We start from the raw sequence: 23,981 nt of genomic DNA, 5'->3' as shown, positions 1-23,981 counted from the left end.
CGGATCTAACAATTTTTCTGAAAAAATAAAGTTTTTTTTTTTTTTTAAATCACTAAGTTAGATAATGTATTACTTAGCAGAAAATGCCAGGTAGTACATTCAGGTGGTAGGATGGCAGTGAGTAACAAAAGTCTTATTCTTGGTCCCTGGCATGCAAGCAGGATGTGGATGAGTTCCGGGAACACACAGCCTGGCCACACTGTGCAATCTGCTCAGCTATGGAACTGATGTGTGAGACAGATCTGTGTCTTTAATAGATTAAAAACACCCAGAAACACTGGGTTTATTTTTATTTTTTAAAAATATTTATTTATTTATGCATAAAAGAACTGAGGTATAAGCTAGAGGTGCAGGAGTTGAGAGGATTCACCAGAGAACAGAGTGGGGAGCAGAACAGGCAGATGTATACTGAAATACACTGCTGAGGGGAGCAGCGGGCGAGACAGGAGAGGTCTGCTGCACCATGTGGGTTAGCTCTCTGGCCAGTAGGGGATCTAACTCATGCTGTAGTGGCTGGCAGTAGTTTGATAGCCCTGTCTTTAACCCCTGAGCCACCAGGGAGGTCTGAAATACTGGGCTTATAGCAAAGCCTCTGGTTAAAAAAAAAAAATCAAAATTTTGAAAACAAAATACTCTGATAACTGGTTGTAATTTTTAATGTCTTTGGAAGCAACCAACATGGTATATTTACACATCTTGTTCTCCATCTTTAATATCTGACTGCTCTGTACACTGTTGTACTGTATCCAACCTTTATCTGTACATCTGTGAAAAGACAGGCTATCTCCGGGATGCAGATGAATGGGCTCTTTGCTGTCATGCAAATGTTACCTGTGGACTAAACACAGGCAATGCTGGAATCACTACACAGAGAGAACTAGAGTTTTAAATGCATTTACCATTTTTATTTTGCTATGCAGAAACATACATTCACCATGGGCTGTGTGATGCAATTGACAGTGTAATGGAGAATATAACTTTTTGAAGGCTATATATAACTAAACACTAAATAGTTTAATTACAGTGGAAATTCTGTACAGTTTAAGGCTTGGCTCTGAACTAGATTGTAAATATGGACCGGATTTGGAAATAAAACACTTTTTTTCAAGTAAAAGAAGAAAAATCATTTAAAAATACAAGAAACAAAAAAAGAAAACAAAGCAACAGAAGCCCAACAGGTTTTTCTGGAGTGAAATTTCATAATATTGCAAACGAACAAAAATACAGATTTTCTTCCCAAAATAATGACAATTGACATATTTAGGACTTGTTAGGTAATTCTGGGAAGGTTTCCAGATTGAATACAGACCAAAGTGGACAACATGGAAGAAATCACATTAATTGCTAAAATAAGTACTACCTTCTAACAAATTAAATTAGATACACAAAGCAGGATTGTAAGCATTAAATATTTCCAGAGATCAGAGAGTCGTTACTGTTCATGGGTCAGAGTAATAAAACCAGATGAAACAAGTACAAGATTCAAGTTGTTTACTGAATAAACTCGGTTATTGGCACATCTAATCTGGGATAAACCTGACACATCAGACCTAGACAGCTTCTAGAATTTTATGGTAATCTTCATTTATCTGTAAACAAAAGATCTGTCACCTAAGAAATTGCAATTTTGTTTAGACTTTAATAATAATAAACTATGAAAGGCATGAATTTGTTTATGTGTTACATGAGATCACGGTTTATATTGTTGGTTATGAACGTGCAGGTATAGCTGAAAACTTAGACACTTTGTGAAAATTAAAAATGTTGCTCTTTTATAATTTTATCTTTGCTTCATGCAATATCAGTTTAGTGATGCTGATTCGGATTGCTTTATTATGGGAAGATCTCTCTGCCAGTGTCTTTATTAATGGTCAAGGTCAGTTCTTCCTGATTGAAATTTTCCACCGGCAGATACAAGTCAGTCGGATTAGAAGAGGGAACTCCATATAGGCTCTGGTTTTCTTAGTGATTTGCATGACTGGATTCATGTGCAGGCTAAGTTATTCCTGTAGAAAGAGATTTGATCAGTTACTTATTCAAAAACATCTGAGAGTTCGTCCCAGATCAAGGTAACATGAAAAGTATCTTGTGTATTAGCAAATGCTCTTTTTACAAGATACTCAAATTCCAGTGCAACTCACTGGTAGGCTTTCTCCTAAATAACTCTAACACCCAAGTGAAGCTCTTTGAAGAATATCTGTTTTTGCTTTCTATCTTCCACTCATCCATCCACATTCCTAAATCAATGTTAGAGACTGTACTTATTTCTACATGTAAAACTTATGAGACTTCTATTCCATAACCAAGTGTGCAAGTAGCTCATCTGTTGCATTCAGCATTCAAAGCTCTCGGGGCCCCATGAGTTACTGCATGGCAGGTTAGTATGCATGACAAGTCTGTGCACACAGAGAGAATGCTGTCTGCTCATGATGCGGCCAAACAGCAGCTGGAAATGCATGCATCATCTGGAAAAACACGGGACCACAAGTTTGCATTTTTGCTTCCCCTGGAGACATAATGTTACATGAAAGGGAAGAAATCACCCCAAAGAAAATATAAGACATCCAAAATGAAGGTAGTGCTCATGTTTCAAATTAAAAACCAAACCAAAACAGAAGCGTAAACAAGCGATCACCAAAAATAATTACAATGGGGATAAAACTGCCATCAAAAGAAGAGGGTATATTTTATTTGCCTAGTATTTAGAACACACAATTGCACCTTTCAGAACAAAAATGCTTTAGTTCTGATGAGACCACATGGCAAGTGAATTCCAATTTGATCTTTCAAATTTGGAGAATGCAAAGAGTATAGGATGTGAATTAAAAGGAACACAGCAAGACTGGGCAAGCAAAGACTCCACTTTTCCTTTATAGTCTAACTGGCAGAGTATGCAAAAGGCACAGACCCTCCAAGCCTGAAAAATGTTAGCACCCCCAAACCAATTCTTCATTCTCTTGGGAACCAGCCTTGCAAATGCCAGTGAGAGAAAAAAAGAAAGGGAGGAGTCCTGTGAAGGATGAACAGGAAGTGCCCCATGCACATGCCAGCAGGCCAAGCCTAGTGAGTCAGCGCCGCCTCTTACCTGGGTCAATCCTCTCCATCTTCTGGTGTGATCTCAGTCTCTTTATGGACCACTACTTTGGTCACTGACATGTCAGGGTGCTGCTCTTTGGCCTCTTTAATTGCCTGAGCCAGCGCCTATCCCCAGGAAATCACAGAAGGACAAAGACAAAAAGGAGGTGGAACATGCATGATCAGAGCAAGGTGAAGTCTTATGAGCTAGATCTATAAACACAATTTACAAATGAGGTACAATGGTTGCAAAAAAGAATCGTCCATTGCATATTGGAAAGTAAATTCAGAAAATTGCTTAGATTACATGCTGGACGAGAACAGTATTGGGAAGGGGAGGGCCAACAATTGTGTCCCTGTGTCTCTGCAGGGCCTTTACGCATCACACACTACCTGGTCATGGTCAATGTCCGCATCTCCTGTGATGACTATTCGCTTCTCAATTCTCGTCTCTGAAATGCCTCCTTTCACAGTCTGAAAGGAATAAACAAGCATTATTAATGTGCCCAACTGGAGGAAAAAAGTCATTGTTTAATGGGGGCAAACAGGAGAACATTTAGATAGAGTTTTAAGTAACATCATTCTTTAAGAACTGAAACAGAATCTACACCAGTTGCTAAAAATTGATAATTTCAGAAGTGAGTGGAGTGGGCTCTCTTGCGTTTGGCTGGCCGTTGCTTGTGGAACACCTACCATGTGCCAAGTGCAGAAGTTAAGTGTTAGGCAAAGAGTATCAGAAAGTACTTTCCTACACAGAAACTAACATGAGGGCAAATGCAGCAGAAATACAGTGGTTCTGAAAGCTTCCAATGCAGCGACTTGGGCATCCTGATATTCAGATAACTCTCTGCTTGAGCAATCCAAACTGGAAGTTCTGAATATTAACTTGTATTCATTTGCGCTCACGTACTTTGGTGATGTGGGTGGTAGTGGTTGTGCTGGTGGTTTCGGATGTGATCGTCTGTGCACTCATTAGCACGCCCGGCTCCAAATCAGCACCAGGATCAACCTGAGCAAGCAAAGGAATAGATACCACACCCCAATGTGTTAACCTCTTTAGATGTCTGCTACATTAGTTAAGGGCATTACGATGGTTTTTTGATCTTCCACAATCACAAGCAGCAGCCTCTGGGAGTTGCTGCTATGAGTAAAGACAGAAACAAACAAGGGTGAGAGTTAACCATCATCTGAAAACAGGGACTTTAGACACGTGAGCAGTGGCTGGCAGAGCTAGTATGTCCCTTATATATGGCTGGGGAAGCAGGTTTCTGGGTATGTTTTCTACATTTTTTGATATATGAATATCTGCTTAAATCACCTACCACTCCATGAGGGCTCTTAAATTTAACATTAATTGCATTGAAATAAAAAAAATATTTATTTATGCATACAAGTACTGGGGTACAGGCCAGAGGTGCGGCGGGATGAGAGGATTCACCAGAGGTAGAGTGGGGAGCAGAACAGGCAGATCTACTGACATACACTGCTGAGGGGAGCAGTGGACGAGACAGAGACAGGAGAGGTCTGCTGCACCATGTGGGTAGCTCCATGGCTGACTGGGGATTGAACTCATGCTGCAGAGGCTTCGGATAGTTTCCCAGTGCTGTGCTTAACCCCTTGCGCCATCAGGGAGGCCCTAATTGCATTGCTTTTGATGAAGACTGTTTGCTGTGTTCTCTGAATCCCCACAGAGTTAAATATCATGCAGTTATGCACTATCACTAATGGAGTTAAACGTTAAATGCTTGGGCCCTGGTCTTGGCAGATGTCTTCTTACCTGTGATGATTCATATGTGATGGTTTTTGTTTCTGTGTGAACTACAGGCAATTCCTTGGTAGAAATATCTAGCTTTACTCCTCCTGGTGAAGCACTGCCAAAACTCATGGTTTCTGTCTTCACAGTTGATGACTGTACCAGTGGGAAGTAAGTAGAATGTTATAGGCTTTTCTAGTTTATACAAACACGGCTTTTCCCCCTCCCCTCTTGGTTGATATATGTAAATTAGCACAGGTTAGTATGAAACAAATGTTTACATATTACATGGAAGGTAAGCTGGGGAATGAGGCACACAATAAATATACATCAGTCTCCCCTAGTCCCAGAGTGTATTTTATATGAAATGTTCCAGGTAAAGGAAAACATTTTGAAAATGAAAAAACAATTTTACATAGCCCCTCCCCATCTCATAAAAGAACAAATAAGATTAATTCCCTGTATTACTCAGAGATCTCAATAAGAGAAGGAAAGAATAAAGTCCAGGTATTTGTGCCAAGGCAAGCAATGGCTTTTGGTCCTTCTTCAGAAGGACACTCGTCAGAAATAAATTTATCAAGTCTTCTTATAGTTAAGATTATATGCATGGCCAGTCATGCATTCTCCAGGTTTATTGCCAATTACAGTAAGTACAGCGAGCGTAGAAACCATTTCCTGGAACTATACATTATCAATCATCATTAAATATGTCTGCATGTGATGCCACAAATGGAAACCAGCATGGAGACCCATCACTGCTGTGCAAGAAGGAAATAAGAGGAGAAACAAACTGCACTTGAAAAAGGTGGAGAATCAAACTTAGCTCCACCTTTACACTTCTCTAGATTCTAGGACTTGTGTATCAGTATTACGTTAGTGCTAAACGTAACGTTAACTACTAGTTACCTCAAAATGAGGTTTTTGTTCCAAAGTTTCAGAAAGGCGATTTGCTGCATTCTGCTCCTCCTCTGGCTTACGGGAAGCAGTGGCCATTTCTTCCTGCTTCAGTACAGCTGTATCGGCCACCTCCCCTTTGTCCTCTTTAGCCCCATCAGTCAGAACAGAGCCCTCCTTCCCTTTAACACTAGAAGCATCAGCAGATGCTGCCTGTGCTGCAGCTTCCATGTCCTCTCCTGCTGCGTAAGAAGCATCCCCACTTGCATGCACATTCATTACATGTCTCTCTTCCACCAACACAGTTTCCTGCACAACTTTCTCCTCGCTAACTGGCTGGGGTTGCTGGGTTGTTTCAGTTTCTATTTCGCTGGACTCCGTCTTGCTTTCTATTTTCTGCATGGGAGAAGATTGTGGCGTCAGTGTGACTGTCCATAACCCAAAGTTTGAAAAAAAAAAAAAAAAAGAAAAAGCAGCAATGTACCAGGATGCCTACAGCCAGTGCCAAATGCATATAACCAGAGACACTTATAGAATATGTAAACAGCTTCCATTCCTGCTGCCACATCCATACATTTGAACCTGTGCTACTTTGGCAAATCCACAAAAGAAACAGAGTGCAGTGAAACACACAATTAAAACAAAACAAAACCAAAAAACCAAAGCATTGTACCACATTCACATTGGCTTTGGCCGCTTTCTTCAACCCAACAGATGAAAGAAAATGCTTTCATAAATAAAACTACTCAGATGCAAAACACACACGCATAGCAAAAAAAGCAGCAAGGCAAGTAGGAACACCAAGGATGGAAGCAATTGACCACCTGAACCCAACTTTGAGAAGAAGTAGTAACCCCTCCTATGAATTCTGTTGGTTTTCTCGCAGATTCTAATAAACTGAAGATTTCAGAGCCATCCATGAGTTTTTCACCGGTAGACTGTTTAGTCTGAGTGAACAAAGAAATGGAGAGTCAAGTACAGAGACAGGTACATACATAGCACACACACATTCACAGTTGGTTAGACATAATTGGAGGTGGAAAAGGATAGAGGGAGGAGGGATGAAGGAATCTTAAGATACAGACACTTTGGAAACAGAAAAGAATGGGAAATAAAATAGCAAATCGAGGTGACCATGAGCTCTTGTTTGGTAAAGCAGAGAGTTGTTAGGATTAGGGTGGTGCTGGTTTAAGCCGATCATTTTTCCCCCGTCATTGCAAGCCACAGCAGCACTACCAGATCTCAGGAACAGGGAGCTGGAAATAAAACTGAAAAATTTAACGCTTACGTTCGACTGAGGTATTGATTTAACCATGAAAAAAATTAAAAAAGCTAGGGCTGGCTGCTCTCAACACAAAGCCAAACAGCAAGAGAAACAGAAAGGTTCAGGGTGGAAGGGCACTGCCTCAAAAATGTCATGCTGGAATCTGAAACGGCGGCCCAAATGAAAGGCACTGGTTACCACGACTCGAGAAGTGGTCGACTCGGTAACGTAATGAGCAGTGGCGACGGTGGGGGCTGGGTCCTGGGAGTACCTCCACTCAGACAGACTCTTCCTTCTGGGACCAAAGGGCCCCACTTTTAAGGCTTCATTCTCTAGTGCATGCTCTGTTTTGCTGAACCGTAGGCTCTCCAGGCCTGTGAAGAAAGTCGCCTCCCTGCCCACCATATGCGCTTTCCTGAGGTCGTCGTCTTCTGGACTCTGGCGTCGGGACTCGGCCTCCTTTATGGGAGCCAGGCACTCCGACACCTTCCGCTTTGGAGTGTGGGCCTCTCCTCTTCTGGTCTTCTCATCAGGTATGGCCTCCAGGACCTCGTACTCTGACATGACAGGAATGAACTTCCCCTGTTCTGACAGTCCTCTCTCCATTTTCTGGAAAGCTTCCACAGTGGAGGAGTCTACTACCTTCTCCCCCTCTTTAGCTTTTCCAGTCATAGTAACAATTTTTCCAGATACGGTATCATAGGATCTTCCTACAGTGTATATTTTGTGTTTGTTTTCTTCCTTCGATTGCATTTCTCGGGTCAGGTCATCAAAGCTCTGCATTTCAATGGCCTCAGCTCTTAGCAGGTCGGTGGGGATGTCACCGGTTCTACTGCTCACAGTCACCACCTTGTAAGTCACAGTCATTTTTGAATCACCATCAACTACCTCAGTGGGTATTTTGTCTACAATAACCCAATCCTCTGTGCCCTATATTTAAAATATAAAAGCTAAATTAGAAATTCCGATGGTATCATATTCTAAAACAAGCATCCTTTAAGAAAACCAGGGCGAGAGCTCCACCCAGGTCTGTGATGTGAATGCACAGGGTTGGGATGCCTATCTAAAAACCATGACTGCAATCTGTTATCTGAAATCAATGAACTCTAACTTTTAACTTAGAATACGTCTGCATGAAGAGCTTCAATTTCAGATTTCTTTAAATAGGAACATACTTCTGTGGTAAATTTCACAGGAAATATATTTGATCAAATGGTAAACATCTGACTATTTTATATTTCAAGATTAACATTAAGTTGTCCAAGTTATCTAGCATCACTTGGGTAGACACAAGGAGACATGTCTAATACTATACTTCATATCTGCTATTTGCACAAAGAATTTGCTAGCATTCCACAATTCTTGTGAATATCATTTTCCATGTTTGCAAATTATACTTTTGTAGTACAGGAGAGCAAATCCACTATAGCTCTTATCATCCAATAAATATTGAGTGCATCTGTTTTAAGGCATTGTAATGAAATATTGCCCACAGTGGGGACTTGTTTGCGCTTCTTAAGAATAGGGCATACTGGTCTCCACAGTGTTCCAATCTCTTTTATAACAGAAGTGCAGTTGCCTCGGGAGTTTCTTTGTCACTTTCTTTAGTGTTAGTTGCAACAAGGCAGAAGAAACTAAACTTCAGAAACTTTGTATTTGGGAAACCTCACTGAATGTGACCAGGCAGTTGACTAGTTTAACAGGTTACAGCAGGAAGAGACACTAAATCAGATGAGCACCTTGGTTCACATTTTAAACTAAAATGTTTTCTACTTTCATAATTACTGTAGCCTGAAAACTCGAATCTATAAATATGTGGATCTTGAGAAACAGAATTACACATTAATCTATATGCCGGTTGCAGGTTAAATGAAAAGAATGGAAAAAATAACCTCTAAGGTCGATGGGACAGTTTTCTGGAAAATTATTTGACGAGAGGTAACCTCAGAGCCCGCAGAGTCTCCTTCCTGCATTTTCTTTATCATACTCGGCTAGTAGGAAAACCAACAAAAGTTCAGAACTTTCACAACCAATCAAGATCATCTAAATTAGTATTCACTCTTTAAGTAAAACAGATAATAAAGAGCCCCAACAATATTATTAGATAGTCATAATGCCTTAATGACAACACACAGACATAATCACCGAGGAGCAAGAGCCAGAGAGAAATATGGTATAGTGTAATAGAAACAGTAAATAGTAATGAAAATAGTAAAAAAATTCCTTGTCCCCCTTCCCAGAATCTAAGCAAAAATGGTATACCTACCTTAATTTTAAACAAGGTAAGTTTTAAGAGAAAATAAAAACTAAACACATTTTAATGACACTGAAATCTGAAGAGCATCCTCACTTGGAAAATTCCTCTATATTTGTTTTTTACCTGAGACTCAAGCAATGGAGAGCTTCCTTGCTGCAAAAATATAACCTTTTCAGAAATCTCTCTTTCTTCTTTGGTCTGTTTGAATAAAGGGGGGGATGGGTTGGAGAAGAGGAAGTAGACAGTTTCCAAAAAGGCAAGTTAGGATGAGAGTTCTTTTGTTATGTTACATATATACTCATAGTAGTCAATTTTTTCTGAAGAAGTAAATTATTGTTTATTAATAATTTGAAAAATGGTCTGAAGTCATCTCAAAGTTTAATCATTATTTCCAAAGAGTAACTGAATTTTTTCTGAAATTCTGGTGTTCACATGACTCAACAATTTTTTGTTTCTCCAAACAGGATGTATAAAAGTTTCTTGGCATATGACTGTCTATATGCTAGTCATCTACAACACTATAAAAGTGGGTTTTAAAAGAATATATTCAGATAAGGGAATAATAATACGTTAAGAATAAATGCTCACTTCTATTTCTGACAAATGATTGATTATGTAAGGAGTAAACAAATGCAGTTGGGTTACTGCACTAGCCATCACTTCTCATACATCCAAATTATACCTATAGACTTCTTTATTGTTCATGGTTGCAGCTCTATTTGACTTTTATAACATGGCGAATTTTTTAAAAGTCAATTTCAAAATTTCTTGGTGAAAAATTAAGTATATCAAGCTAAGCTTTCCTTTAACATATACAATATTGAATATGCTGTGTTACAAATGAGAGTTTTCTTTTTATTTACTTTTTCCTGCTTACTTTAGTATTAAACAGACATACTTCAAGAGGTATTACTTAGTTACATTAACTGTGTTTTCACACAGCACAGGGCTCCATAGACTAGGCATAGAAATCCTACTTTGGAAATGTAATCTAAGAAATAACAGAAAATTCAGTTTCTAGATGAATGCAGCTTTTAAAATAAATCCTATTTTATGAGAGCTATTTAAAATCTATCAGTATGACATTTAATCATTTGCCTGCCTAGAGGTTTTAGGGGAACATCTGGAATATTCTCCTGAAGGACTGATGGATTTTGATAGCATCATTCTCAAGGCTGCTTCTTAATTAAGATAAATTAGACATTTTTGAAAGGGAAAAAAAAAAAATCCCTGCCCTGCCCGGTTTGGGAGGAGGAGTAGTAGAAAAGATAAAATGTACAATGTGAAGTCATTAAAAGTGAATTTTTTTCTTTCCTTAAAAAAAGACCTTCAAGGATAGTCTCTTAATAAATAGATGATCGATAGTGAATAAAACATAGGATAGAAAGGGCCAAATTATAGGCACTTTGCAGTATAACACTGCTAAGGTCTCTAATTATAATCACTGAGTAAATATTATTCCTAAGGTGGAAACAGTTTCAGCATATCCTGTTATCTGGTATCAACTAATCTCAAAAATGTCTGTGTCTGTAATGAATATATCACTGTCTGCATTCAGCTGATTCATGACCAATAACAGAAAAGGGTAACATTAGGGGACAGATATTAAAACTGAATTCTAAGTATGGTCAACCTCAATCTAGCTAGTTCTGCTAAAGAAAAGTGAAGAGGTACTGATGAAGAAAAGTGATTTTACTGAAACATTTACTTTCAGGATGGCTTAGAATATAGTCAGATATGCACTCCAACCATCTTCCTTTAGTTAAGTAAACATTCATCTCTATAGCCTAACTGTGAAACAAGGCCCTACTGGAAAGCAAAATTCACAGAGGGGCACTCATTCTTGGGTGATTAAGGGTGTCTCTAGAAGTGTGGCCCTCATTTTTGCCTGGGCCAGGGATTCTTAAACTGGGTTGTACATTAGAATTACATGGAGAACTTTGAGATAACAGTAATGGGTGAGGTATGAACCAGACTAAATAGATCAGACTCTGATGTAGAAGCCAGGCATCAATATTTTAAAACTTTCCTTTAAGTGACTTTCATATGCACCTCGAGTAGCACCCTAAGGTCTGGCTGGCATGTCGCAGAAATCAAATTTCAGAGAGTGAGAAAATCCTCCCTTTAATAAGTAGATAAAGTTTTTGCCCAAGTTGAGGCCCATCTAAGGCCTGACTAGGAAAAGTAAAGCTGGATCATAAAGCAGGCAAATCACAAAGTCCATTGTAGTTATTCATGGAAGTTTGTCCTGTAAGTCATTGTGAACAATGAATTAGTGAATACAGAGACATCACCCCCAGGGGATATGCCAGGGCAGGCCCTGCAAGCTTCTGGTACTGAAATTCTCAACAACTGATTGATATATAACCTTGTTTTATATGCAGTTTCTCTTTAAAGATCTCTTATTCAGTATACATTGTTGATTCATTAATACTGACCCCACAACAGCCAACAGCATTATAACTCATTCATGAATAGTAGTTTATCTAACACTTGTATTTTCCAGTGAGGCTCAGTCTTATGACTGTGTGATTAGAAACACGAGACAATATGTTGGCACCACATTTAGGGATCATTTTAAATAGAAAATCTACAACAAACACATACAAAAAGCCTAAACCTGACACTAAATAGATCATGAAAAAGACATCTGTTTACAGTATAAGGTTAGAAATAAGAAGGCACAGTGCCTTTTTGCTAGATCTCAGCTGGGAACGTAAACATTCACTGAGTCATTCAAATTTTTCATCACTATGCACCTGTCTGTGAAAGTGCTATGAATATTGATTTTAGGGTTACAAATAAACTGTAGAGTTGACGAATTTGCAGATATGAAATCTATGAATAATGACTATCAATTGTACTGTGTTACATACTTAAACAACTACCAGCTGCATTAAAAAAGAAGACAATATTGGCAACATGTAAGTACGAATGGTATTGCATTTTGGTAGGGATTTATACATTTTTAGTATTCAAGTAACTATTAAGGAACAGTCCTCAAATATGAACTAGATCTAGGTACATCATTAAAAAAACCTCAAGGGAAATATTTGTGTACTCTCCCTATATCTGTTGGGCCTTTTATGTGGGCTTGTCTATTTTCCAAAGTTAATGAGGGTTTGATATTATTTGCTGCTTTGGGGCATTCTTTTACTATCCATTATTAACTCAAATACCTGAAATTTTAAATTCCCATTTTACAGTAAACATGTTATATTCTTAGAATATAATCACCATTACTAGCTCATTTTATATATTTCTAACTCCTTTCTTCTAGTTTTTCCTAAGTTGGTAGCATTTTATAGAAATACATTTATTTAGGATTAAAATACCATAGATAAAGAAAAATAGTCTCATATTATGTCAGAGGACAGTTTTTAAACTAGATTTGAGGGCCTCCCTGGTGGCACAAGGGGTTAAGCACAGTACTGTGAAGCTATCCTCAGCCTCTGCAGCACAAGTTCAATCCTCAGCTGGCTAGGGAGCTACCCACATGGCATAGCAGACCTTGCCTGTCTCGCCCCTCCCCTCAGCAGTGTATTTCAGTCAATCTGCCTGTTCGGCTCCCCACTCTCTCTGGTGAATCCTCTCATCCCAATACCTCTGGCCTGCACCCCAGTTTTTGTATGCATAAATCTTTAAAAAAAAACAGATTTGAAAACACATTGTTTTATTACTGTGATTAAAAATAAAATCCATCTAAGCTTGGGATCATGAGCTTGGACACCAAATTTAAGTTCCCTCACCATTCTTATAGGAACAATATTACTTAATGTAATATTTTAAATGTAACATTTTAAATGTAATATTTTATTAATATTAAATCACATTAATATTAATATTATTGAATATAAAATTATCAATATAATATAAACTAATAATATATTATAAATATAATATTAATATTTATTAATAAAACATTAATATTTTAATTGATATTTTAAATCATTTAAAAAATTAAATGCTTCCTTTTAAATATAGTTATCTTTCTAAACTTTCCAGTTATGGCTTAATGAATTTAAAGTGGGTCATATTAAATACTAGAATGATATCAAATTAGAAACTGATTTGATTCCAAAAATATTTCCCCTACAAAAAAATAATCTTTTGGCTAAGCATACTATATGCTTTGTATATGTCTAGATGGGAAGATAAAATTGTGTTTTGTGCTTTTCTTAAAACAAATCTCAAATCTTCTTTAAATAAATAAATTGGCAAAAACTAAAAAGCTTTATTAAGAACTTTCTGGGTTGTTTTTGGGCTATCTCCAGGGCTCTCAAATGGAGTATACACTTGGATGTCATCAATGGTCATGGAAAAGCATGGGGAGGAGCCCAGAGGTCACGCTGCTCAACCAGGAGGCTGAATGGAGCTGGTGGGGTCCTGATGACCCAAAGGGGACCCTCTTCCCCTGGGACTTGAAACTCCTTATGCAGGCTTCTTGGATAACTAGGGTTAATCAGTCTTGTTTTTCAAGAATATGCAGCCAAGCTCTTTCTACAACTTCCTTTTTTATGGTGATGAGGGAGCTCAGAGGTTCAGTATCTGCTTAACAGCTCAGCAGAAACTTGAATGCAATTACTAAGCCAGTTTTGGTCTTCACCAGTCTAAAAAACCAAACTGCTTTGCTCACTCTGGATAACTTTTCCATCCTTAAATCATTTAAAAAAAATCCTCTCTTGGGCTCATTGCATCTTTTCTATACTAAGAAAGGGCATTAATATACAGGGAAGTTTTGGTATATTTAAAGTAGCACCTCTTCAAGTTATTAATGTTCTTTGCCTTCATCAATGTCATTCTCTAGGAAGATTTTTTTTTAATGATACTTCAAATGCTTTTTTTTAATAAATTTTATTTTTATATTCCCCATACAATTGCAACCCCCTTATTTTGACCCCAATTCCTCCCCTCCCCGCACCCCACCCCCCATAGAGTGTCTCTGGTTCATAGTTGTTTGTTGATTTTGATTTTTACTTTCTTATAGTTATTCTTTTTCCTGGTCCCTTATTTAAGTTTTCTAGATTCCTGCTATGAGTGAGACCATCTGGTATTTTTCTTTTTCTTTCTGGCTTATTTCGCTGAGCATGATCCCTTCCAGTGCCATCCATGTTGCTGCTAATTGCATAGGAAGTGAAAAAAAAAATCTTTTCTTTTACTAATCTAATAGTGAGACTCTTAAAGTTTCTTAATTATTAGGGTCACCCTTTAACTTCTCTAAGTTATTTACCTAAACTCCCATTCAAAGTGGCTACTACCTATCATTTTCCCAAATACCAGCATGGGTGGAGAGGCTTGGCTTTTTTGTTTAGTGTGGTTATTTATTTTGATTTTGTAACTTAATCCAATGTCTGACATCCTCAGAGCCAGCATGTTCTTACTTTTTCTAACAGAGATGGTGGATTGGGGCCAGCCAAACTTGAACAATTACAACAAAACTTATCTATATGGTGATACAATTGACATAGTAGTCTTGGGTAGCAAGTTTACTCTTAAAATGCAAGGACTACAAATTTAAATCATCTGAATGTAAAATTTTTGTCTCTGGGAGTTCAAGGAAGCTGACTGAAACTGGCTCTTAATGGTATAGGAATATTTTAGCCATAGTACTTTTCTATTTACTTTGAAATAAGGACCTTTTTCAAAGTAAATCAAATGAATATATACTTTTTTTTTTTTTAGCTGGGATTGGAACTGGATTGGAATTGATACACAACTTTCAAAGGAAGACTAGAAAATGATCAAAATGAGTGTAATTCTATTCTGTTTGCACTGCAAAGACCTACATGTTATGCAGAGATTACTGTTTAAAGGATTTTTCTCCCATAGGTCTAAGTTTTCAATTTTTTCTGTTCTGTCTCTGCTTCCTGGATAAATATCTCATAATAAAGGAGTATGGACAAGAAAAAAAGTTAATCAACATGATGCTAGAAAAATGAAGTTTTAAAGAATTACTACTTTTGAAAGATAAAGTGAGATGGTATCTAATAGTTGACAGTCAGATTAGTACCACCACCATTTGTGGGTCCCACACAATGAGAGCCCTGAAGCAACACCAGCTGAATATTCTTTCTGGGGGTACATTTAAAGAGAACTGTCTTATATGACTAATACTTAGAAAAGATATTTTGGTCTCTACTTTCCCTAATAAAAATAAACTAAAAACTGTTTATAAATCAGTTAAATATTAGCAGTTATAAATTTAAATAATTAGTTATAAATACAACACTGACTATATCCAGTAAAAGCCTGGTGTAGTAGTCTCACAGTAAAATGTATCCGAAATGCTATTAACTTCAGACCACCATTTAGCCAATTTCAATAGGCTTCATGCAATTAATGAGAAACATTTATGAATTTTCTAGGCATTCCTTCATGTAGAAGAATAAAGTATATTCAGAAAAAGTGTCAGTTCATTAAGATAGTATCTCATTTTCTACCAGCTGTGAAATCTAGGTATAAGCTGGTCTGCTCAATAGCCTCCCTGTGCTTCCTTGTCACTCTAAGCTGCATCTCATGCAATTAGTCAGCTACCTAATTGTTTTAGTTGGCAGCTTTCCCTTGCAGCCCTGAGCACGTTAGTTTAGGTTATAGGGGAAAGGGGTGCGATTCTCTGCTTAGAAGTTTGCCAAATACTTCTCCTGGTTCCAGACTCTGGAGAGCAGTTAGGCTAATGGAGAGAAGACAATTGCAACCTATAGCCTGAATACCGACCTCTTCAGGTACAAGTGGCTCAATCATGGGAGCGTCCTCCTGCCTGGCAGCTAGTCGCACCGGGGAGGTAGAAAGCCTCTTTTCCCATTCATTCGTGATGGCAGTGTCTGTGGAGGTTTCTAAAAAGGTTCTTTTCAGCTCACTAATGTTGGTTTGATGTTTCATCAGGTCATCTTGAGTTTTATCTAGCTCCTATATTCAGGAATATAAAGAATCCAACAGTCAACATTTTACATGTTTTCCTTTCTGCTCTTTTTCAAAGTAATTTTTTTTTTTTAGTAGTCAAAGTAAAAGAACTTTGATCAGAGCTCATGACACTATCACAAACACTCTGGTGAAAATGTGATCTTTCAAGGAAAAGAGAAGTAAAATATCTAGTTCAGGCAAGCATAGAAATCAAAGGAGCTTTAAAAGGTAAACTGTAGAGTGTAATTTACACATAACCAAAGAGAATTGAAATAAAAACACACACAGAAAAGGGGATCTATAGCTAGGAGAGTGTAAGGAGTTAGAGTAAGCTAAGAAGTCATCCACTTATCACAGCTGAAACACACGGTTCATGCATCATAGTTCGAGCCCACAGGTAAGGCACTAAAAAGAAACCAACACACAAACATGCACTGGTATATACCAATACCAACCTCTAACATAAGATTACTATGTTTGACATACACATTTTCACCCTTTATTCGCTTAATCAGACTATTCTGAAAAAAGTGGAGAAGAAAGGGAAAGGTAAAGAACATGGTAGTCACTGAACAATGCCATCGTCTACACTGCAACAACATCACAGCACTGGCTACAGAGCATGCTGGAAGATCTGAACACCAGAGACACACAATGACTTATCACACACTGGATTTTGTTTTTGTTTTATTTTTAATTTTCTACCTGTGCCTTGAGCTCTGCATCTTCCTCCTGGTCCGACTGCCAGCATCAAGAGAGAGTGGGAAATAAAATCTTACCATGCAATTAACTCTAAGATGGAAGGATTATGGTGTACATAAAATTGCTAAGTGAGGGCAGACAATTGTTCTTGCATACAGATGACATTTCTTTCCTATACAAAACCCACAATATCCTCAAACACAGATTATGAAGCTTGGAACAAAGATACGAGCAAAGGTTCTTGCACAGTGCATCTTTAACCAGGGGACTTCCAAGTGTGACATGTTCACATAAACACATTTGGGAGGTGACAGGAAGGGCTCGGGAGGTGTTCTTTAATGAACAATGGAGATGGTTAAGAAGTGTGGTTATCACTTCAAAATTAAGATTAAAATTCAAAACAATGGGCATGATTACCCAGGAATGAGAGTTCCTGTAGTGTATGAATCCTTACACTAACCCTACAAGGTTAGCACTTACTATCACCAACCTAGACCAGAGAATGAAAAGTCAAAGAATTTAACATTTTCAAATTTCTTGGAGCCTTGAATTTCTTGAATCCATATTCTTAAAAACAAATCTGGGAGGGGAGAAGGCATAAATGAAGCAAGAATATAAAAAAAATATAAATTACCATCATTTCTTAAAAATATAGACAGGATAACTTGTGATGTTCTAAAAAATATTATTAGGAATATTTTTATAAATATATTTATATTAGGTAAATTAAAAAATTTACCTAAAAGTCACTTGCTTGTCCTTATTTTTCTCATTTTAAGGATCTGTCCAATCCTTGGGCTGGGTTTTGAGTATCATCAACAAAGTAACTGGGCCAAGCCACATGCGTACACGCATTAATAGAGCTGTGTTTCTTGCCTGTGGGTTCTGCCCCTGGTCGGTGCTTTATGCCCAGTGCCAAGTAGAGGAAGACCAGAGAAGAGGGCAACATCTGATCTGAGCGAGTAACTTCAAGGAGCCAATCTGTCTGTGGTCCTCAGCTTCCTTATGTGCCCATTGCAGATCAGACTGCCTCCCCAGCACAGCCCCCTTCACTCTGCTCTTGTGCTAACTCCCAAGAGAAGATAAGGAATGTATTTTAAACAGAGGGCACAGCTAATTAACACAGTGCTGGTGACATGCTAATTCTTAAGTGTGTGATAGGTTTGCAATTCTTCATTTTATTTTTAGTCTTCTCAATGTACCTATACCGCATGCATTTGTTTGCATGCTTCAAATGTTATATAACATAATTTAAAGCTGTTACAGAAGTTTTATCAAACTATTTTTCATTTATAGCACATATAGGATTATAATAAAATTTATTCAATGCATTAACATGCAGCTAAATATAATTCTGATAAAATCAAGATACATTTTTGTTCTACTGGGCAGAGAAAATTATTAACTTAAATTTACATGATTGTTTAAAATAATCTGGAAAATATTTTTATAATATTTCTTTTAACTTTATGACTTCTGAGCTATAAATTGAACTCTGACATTTCCCAAAGAAGGAATTTCATAAAACTCCACTTTGAAATGTGAAATTTTCAGTTAGGTGATGTACAGATACTCCTTACAGCATTTTTAGTTTTTTTTTTTAAAAACCCAACTCGAAAGTACTGCTTTTATTGGATGATGTAAAAAACCTAAAAAGTAAACATCATCACAATGTAAAAGCCAAATTGTGCTAGCACTTTGTGAAATAAATATCTTACTTTCCATTAGCATAGATAAGTAATGTTTTCATGGAAATTTTAATTAGTGACTGGTAGAGATTTGAAAAACAACCTAGGACACACCCATATACAATATTAATGTATCCTAAAGAATAAGAAAGGATAAGAAAGAGCATAGTAGCTCTCCTGTCACTGTTCAATAAGATCACAGCTTTTTCAATAAAATACTGGCAGTAATTTATAATTTTTGTCTTAGGGAATTTTTTTTGAGTGGCCTCCAGACTATAAAATGAGTTAATACAAGTATTATTTTAATAAATATTATTTAGCTATTTGGGGTTGCAAAATATATCTGTACCCAGTCAATAAGCTAGTTAAATTGTGGCTCCTCCTCCCCACTCATCATATTTAGCACACACACAAAGAGCCTCTCATTTGGGATAGGGAAATACTTTTTGAAAAAAAGTATTATCAGTTTAGCCAACTGGTTCTCAACATGTGATACTTAAATTCCCAGCATCATCTGGGAACTAGTGGAATTCTGTCTGAGATCTTCTTCTAAATGAAAAGCATGAGGATGGGTCCTTCCAGATGATTCTGATGCAGGCCAGGGTCTAAGCAGGCAGTAGAACTTAACTCACTCATACTGTGTAAGTTAGAATTCATATGCACTCTAAATCTAATATGCAAAGTTTCATGTTACCAGGCAATTTTGTTAAGCAAGTGCTGGTCACTCTCTATTAGTGTACCAACCTCAGTGGCAGTCGTTTCCCCGTCAGCTGCGGTGTCTGTTCGCTCACTGTCGGTCTAGAGATCACAGAAGTGATCAGGTTCCGGAAGGAAGGCAGGAATAGAAAACAAATCCATCTGGTCAAATAGGGTATGGCACAGGCCAAACATTTCATTTTCTCTCTGATCTGTATCATACTATCTTCCCACAAAAATGCAGGTTCAAGCAAAAGCAAAAGAAAGGCCAGAGCTAGGTTTCATCAGCAGAGCCACTAAGAGGAAGACCAGAGGCACACAGCCTGCAGGAGTCGCAGGATCTGCATTTGCTGAGCTGACCTGTCTGGTTTCATGTCACGGGAAGACCAATTTGTTCTTCTTTCCCCCCTTTTTAACTAAAACCCAGAGAAAGATCTTCTAAAAATGTCTAATGCAAATAAAATTGATGTTTATATCTGTTTTTTTATCCTAATAATATGTCACATTTGAGTGGTAAATTAAATGTAAATTTAAATAAAAAGCTACTTTAACAGTCACTGGACTTTCAGCCCCTCATTTATACCATTTTGATAATTTACATCCATTTAGGACCATCGGGCTGTCTGCATTACCTATTAATTATACAAAGCACATGCCAGTGATTCACAGGCACATGTTTTATATGTGAAAAAAAATGTAACCCAAATTTCAAGTAGAATTGCTAACTAGATAATTTTAAAGACTATAAGTTGTGTTAATTTTGCTCCACCATCCAATATAAAGAAGTATATGAAAGTATGTATTGAAATATCTCATTCCAAAAACAAACAAACAAACAAAAAAACATTCCAGTGAAGCAAATAATAATTTAAAAAAAAAATAGAGAGAGAGAAAGAGAGACATCTACTTGGAAAAACATAAAACAAAGCACAGCATTTGACAGAGCCTAGGTTTGGGGGAAGGGGAGAGAATTAAAAAAATAATTTCAGGACTGGTTTTTAATCTGTTCCATAGGAGATGATGATTTAAAACAAAATTATTTTCTCTGGAGAGTAAAGCTGTAGTTATTGAGACATGTGACTTTCCACAAATATCAACTAATGTTACTAAAATTCCCTTGAGCAAAGATGTGATTAATATTTTGAAAACAAAAATCAAAACCAGATGCTTTCAGGTTGTGTATCTGCCTCTTTAAACAATCCCTCATTCCAAAGAACAAGGGCTGTGAAGAAGAGGCGAGTAGGGCAGTGTTATGTGGCATGTCTCTGGCTAGGTTGACTTCCTGGAGCTATCCCAGACTTTGATTTTATATATTTTGAAAAGAAAGGGAGTTGGAATTCAGGCTTGGCACATGTACCTGAGGTCACTACTCTGGCAATCTTGCTACTATGCCTAAGTGGAAGATAATTTGCAGTAGGTTGGTAAAGCCAGAGTGCTAATATACTTTCATAACCTGATCACTTGGCAACACTCTAGGGTGTGTAGCTATTAAATTTCTTTTAAGGGTGATCATGGCGTTGGTAATAGCATGGCCTCACCAACTGATATTCTAGGGAAAAGGCAGTTTGAATTAGGAAAAGAGAAAGGCTGTTGTTCAAATGTACAGAATAACTCAAGGAATTCTTTGGCTTGTAAGAACACATAAAAATGGCTTGTAGTCATTATAGCATGAACTCAGTTTTTTAACAATTAACTGTGTCAAAGACTTGAAGATTCTTGAAAGTATCTGCCTTTTATAGAAAATTTCCCTTACAGCTTTACCAAACATCCTGGCATTAGATTATAGTCATGGTTAAGAGGGTGTGGTCGGTCTGGTGTCCAACGTGGGCAATCCTTGCTACTCAAACCTGTGTCACAGGGCAAGTTTTATACTTTAATCTCAATTTCCTTCTTGTAAAATGGGAAAACAGCCCTAACCAGATCAGGAAATAGAAACTAAGTGTTTTACACAATGCTTGACAGAAACAGAGCTAAAAAAATGCCTATAATAATTGTAATATATTTATATTAATACAATATCATATATTAAATACTATTATTTTTCCTTACTATGCACAAATGAATAGCTTAGGCCATCTATAAACGTCCATGAATTCTTACTTAGCACCTACTCAGTCAGTCATTCAACTATTTATCTGTTGAGTAAATAGTTAATAAATGAATAAAGGCTGGATAACACAGCTTTTATACCAGGTATTTATGCAAAATTCTAAGACTGAACAACACTGAAATATGTACAGCACATCATGAATTACTATACATTATGTAAAAATTTAAAATATTAAAATTAGGTAATCAATTATTTTTCCAAATTTCTATCCATTTCCTTTTTTTGGTATTATCAAAAAATATAATTATATTCTATGGTATGGTGAATTAAGTTCATCTTATGTTTCTTGATAGGTGATTTAATATTCTGCCCCTTCTTAACTGTCCATTTGAAAGTACAAAGTCAAAAAATAATTGTCCATTAGCTTTGTAGTTTGAAAGGATTAAATCTTTCTATATTGGGTTTTACTTTTGAGAAAGGTTGAAACTAAATTAAGTCACTACAACACATGAAAAATATAAGCAGTGGTGATAAAGTATTTTAAAAGAATCACAGTCATTAGTGATTTTGGAAACAAGTGGCAGAGCTGAACTGTGTGTTATGAATCACTCAGTTTAATTGCCAAGTGCTTAAGACCTAAAGAATTAAAACAGGCCATGTAACCAAATAACATTTAAAAAAAAGGAATGACCTACATATGAATTATCTAGCTCAGTCTGAACTAGACTGCACAGCTCTTAACACTTGGCATTAAGAGACAACAATGAACAGATGGGCAAGTATAAAGTCTTGTGGCAGGAGAGCCATCAGGCTGACCAAGGCTGCACAGGAAGCTAAGACAGAGGGGCCAATGCTAGTTCTTGGTCTCGGAGGTTTACAATAACAAGGAGTTACTACTGGGAGCTCAGTCTCACATTCACTAGCTTGCAACGAATAACTGCTGTGATTTGTTTTGCCAATGTAATGCAGACATGCCCAAGTTTGACATTAATTCTCATGCACTGAATTACAACAAGATGTATACCCTGGATTAGGCACAAGATCTGTGTGGCTTGCTAAAGTTCAGTTACTTAGAATTCACAAAGTATAAAATGGCAATCATTTTGCTGTATGTTAGCTTGATGACTAACTCCACTGTAAAAGGAAAAATATATGTCCAGTTTGGAAACCAGCTAATATGATAGTCTTGGTGTGTTCTTAACTTGTCATGCTCTTGTCCTATATTATTTGATATTATTGCCACTTTAATAAATAGTGATATAAAAGCCTAGGATTTACAAAGCAGTTAGAAAATATCTTCCATATATGAAAATCATTTATATAGAGTGTTGGAGCTAAGACATATATTACCCAAGATCCTTGAAAAAGGTTCTTCTGCAAAGTGTGCACTTTTATTTAAAACATCTATGAAACCATTCTCTCTTTTTTTTTCTGCTGTTGCAAAGAAATGGTCATAATACCACTAAATATAGATATACCCTCACAGTTTTATACACTCACAGGTGCAGCCAGAATTATGACTTCTGGCTGAGCACAGAACTGAATAGACTTTCTGTCCTTTTTACAGTTGCTTTGACTCTGATTTTTTTTTTTTAATGTTAGGAGTACTGGGCTTGTCTCCTGCCACAAAACCATTGTTTTGCAGAAACAGAAGAGCTGGAGGGGACTGGAGGAGGTGTGGGCAGGTTGGTAGGTGACAGGCAGGCACCTCTGTTGGTAGCTTCTGATTTTTTTTGCCAAGTTCTGTTTGAAGTCCATAGAAATAGAAACTACCAGGCTTTTCATATAGCTCTGGAGTGGTGGGTAAAGAGAGCAATTAAGAGGAAAATCTACTGGCTACAACATCAGCTCACCCAACGGCTTGGAAGAGGGACAGGGGCTGACAGGACGCATGCCTTCATGGGCGGAGGCTGAAGGCTCATCCAACTTCCCTGACCTTCCCAGATTGTCCAAATGCATGTGGACATTTTAGCTTATGCTGGAGCTGAAACAATTGCTGCCATCCTATGTCCATGTTGGCACTGCGCCCACTGATGAAATTTCAGCCCATTTTTACAACATATAGAAGCCTAAAATGGGTCTTTTCCTGCTTATGTTTTGAACATTGCAGCTGTTTCTGGTGCTGTTTATGGCACTGCCAATGACTAAGTCAAGCAGGCAGTGTGAGCTGCTAATACTATTTGTGACCCAACAGCCACAGGGTGTGCTTCATCTTCCTGAGCAACTACGATGGTGTGATAATGACAATCAAAGAGAGCAGTGAGGCATTTCTGAATCTCCAGGGAGGGGAAGAAGCTACAATTTTGGAAACTACCCTGATGATGAGGATATGTGCCCTGTGGTGATGCTGTCTCCCATCATACCTTGAATTTCATTTATCTAGAAGCTTGTCATCACTATGTGTCATTATGTTGGGATACATTTTGGAAACATTTCATAAATCTAGACAAAAGCTGTTTATTGGTCTTAGATGTAATTTGCATCATTAAATGATAACTCAAAGTTTAACTTAACCCTGAATTTTTACACAGCTAATGGGATATTTACAGTTGACTTCTGGTTGAGTCCTTCACCACCCGCGTAAGTCAGTGGGTAGCAGATGCTTCTGGGCTGGGCTCAGACTGCTACATCCACATGGTGTTGTGCCTAACCCTGGGGCTGGGTTGTACTCCCCAACACACAACAACCCCTGCACATGTTGG

General features: G+C 37.5%; 1 protein-coding gene across 15 annotated transcripts in view; it reads right to left on the bottom strand.

Moving 5' to 3' along the window:
* Window positions 1-3,090: 3,090 nt before the first annotated feature.
* EPB41L3 (erythrocyte membrane protein band 4.1 like 3) overlaps window positions 3,091-23,981 on the bottom strand; it is a gene marked incomplete at both ends in the record, with an annotated part of 105,096 nt that continues 84,205 nt past the window's right edge. For 4 of the 15 annotated variants that reach the window (XM_084252807.1, XM_084252815.1, XM_084252814.1 and 1 more), the window contains 9 exons: window positions 3,091-3,201; window positions 3,469-3,549; window positions 3,986-4,084; window positions 4,853-4,984; window positions 5,735-6,118; window positions 6,547-6,669; window positions 15,958-16,149; window positions 16,849-16,884; window positions 19,278-19,331. In XM_084252807.1, coding sequence (XP_084108933.1) covers window positions 3,091-3,201; window positions 3,469-3,549; window positions 3,986-4,084; window positions 4,853-4,984; window positions 5,735-6,118; window positions 6,547-6,669; window positions 15,958-16,149; window positions 16,849-16,884; window positions 19,278-19,331 — 1,212 coding nt within the window. Of the gene's footprint in view, window positions 3,202-3,468; window positions 3,550-3,985; window positions 4,085-4,852; window positions 4,985-5,734; window positions 6,119-6,546; window positions 6,670-15,945; window positions 16,150-16,848; window positions 16,885-19,277; window positions 19,332-23,981 lie in introns of all 15 variants that reach the window. The other 11 variants (XM_084252818.1, XM_084252821.1, XM_084252819.1 and 8 more) reach the window with 7 other exon arrangements.

This window comes from Talpa europaea (genome assembly GCF_964194135.1).
Source record: "Talpa europaea genome assembly, chromosome: 13".
Taxonomy (NCBI): Eukaryota; Metazoa; Chordata; class Mammalia; order Eulipotyphla; family Talpidae; genus Talpa; species Talpa europaea.
The sequence above is the reverse complement of the archived record's forward strand: the minus strand, read 5'-3'. Positions and strand labels throughout refer to the sequence as shown.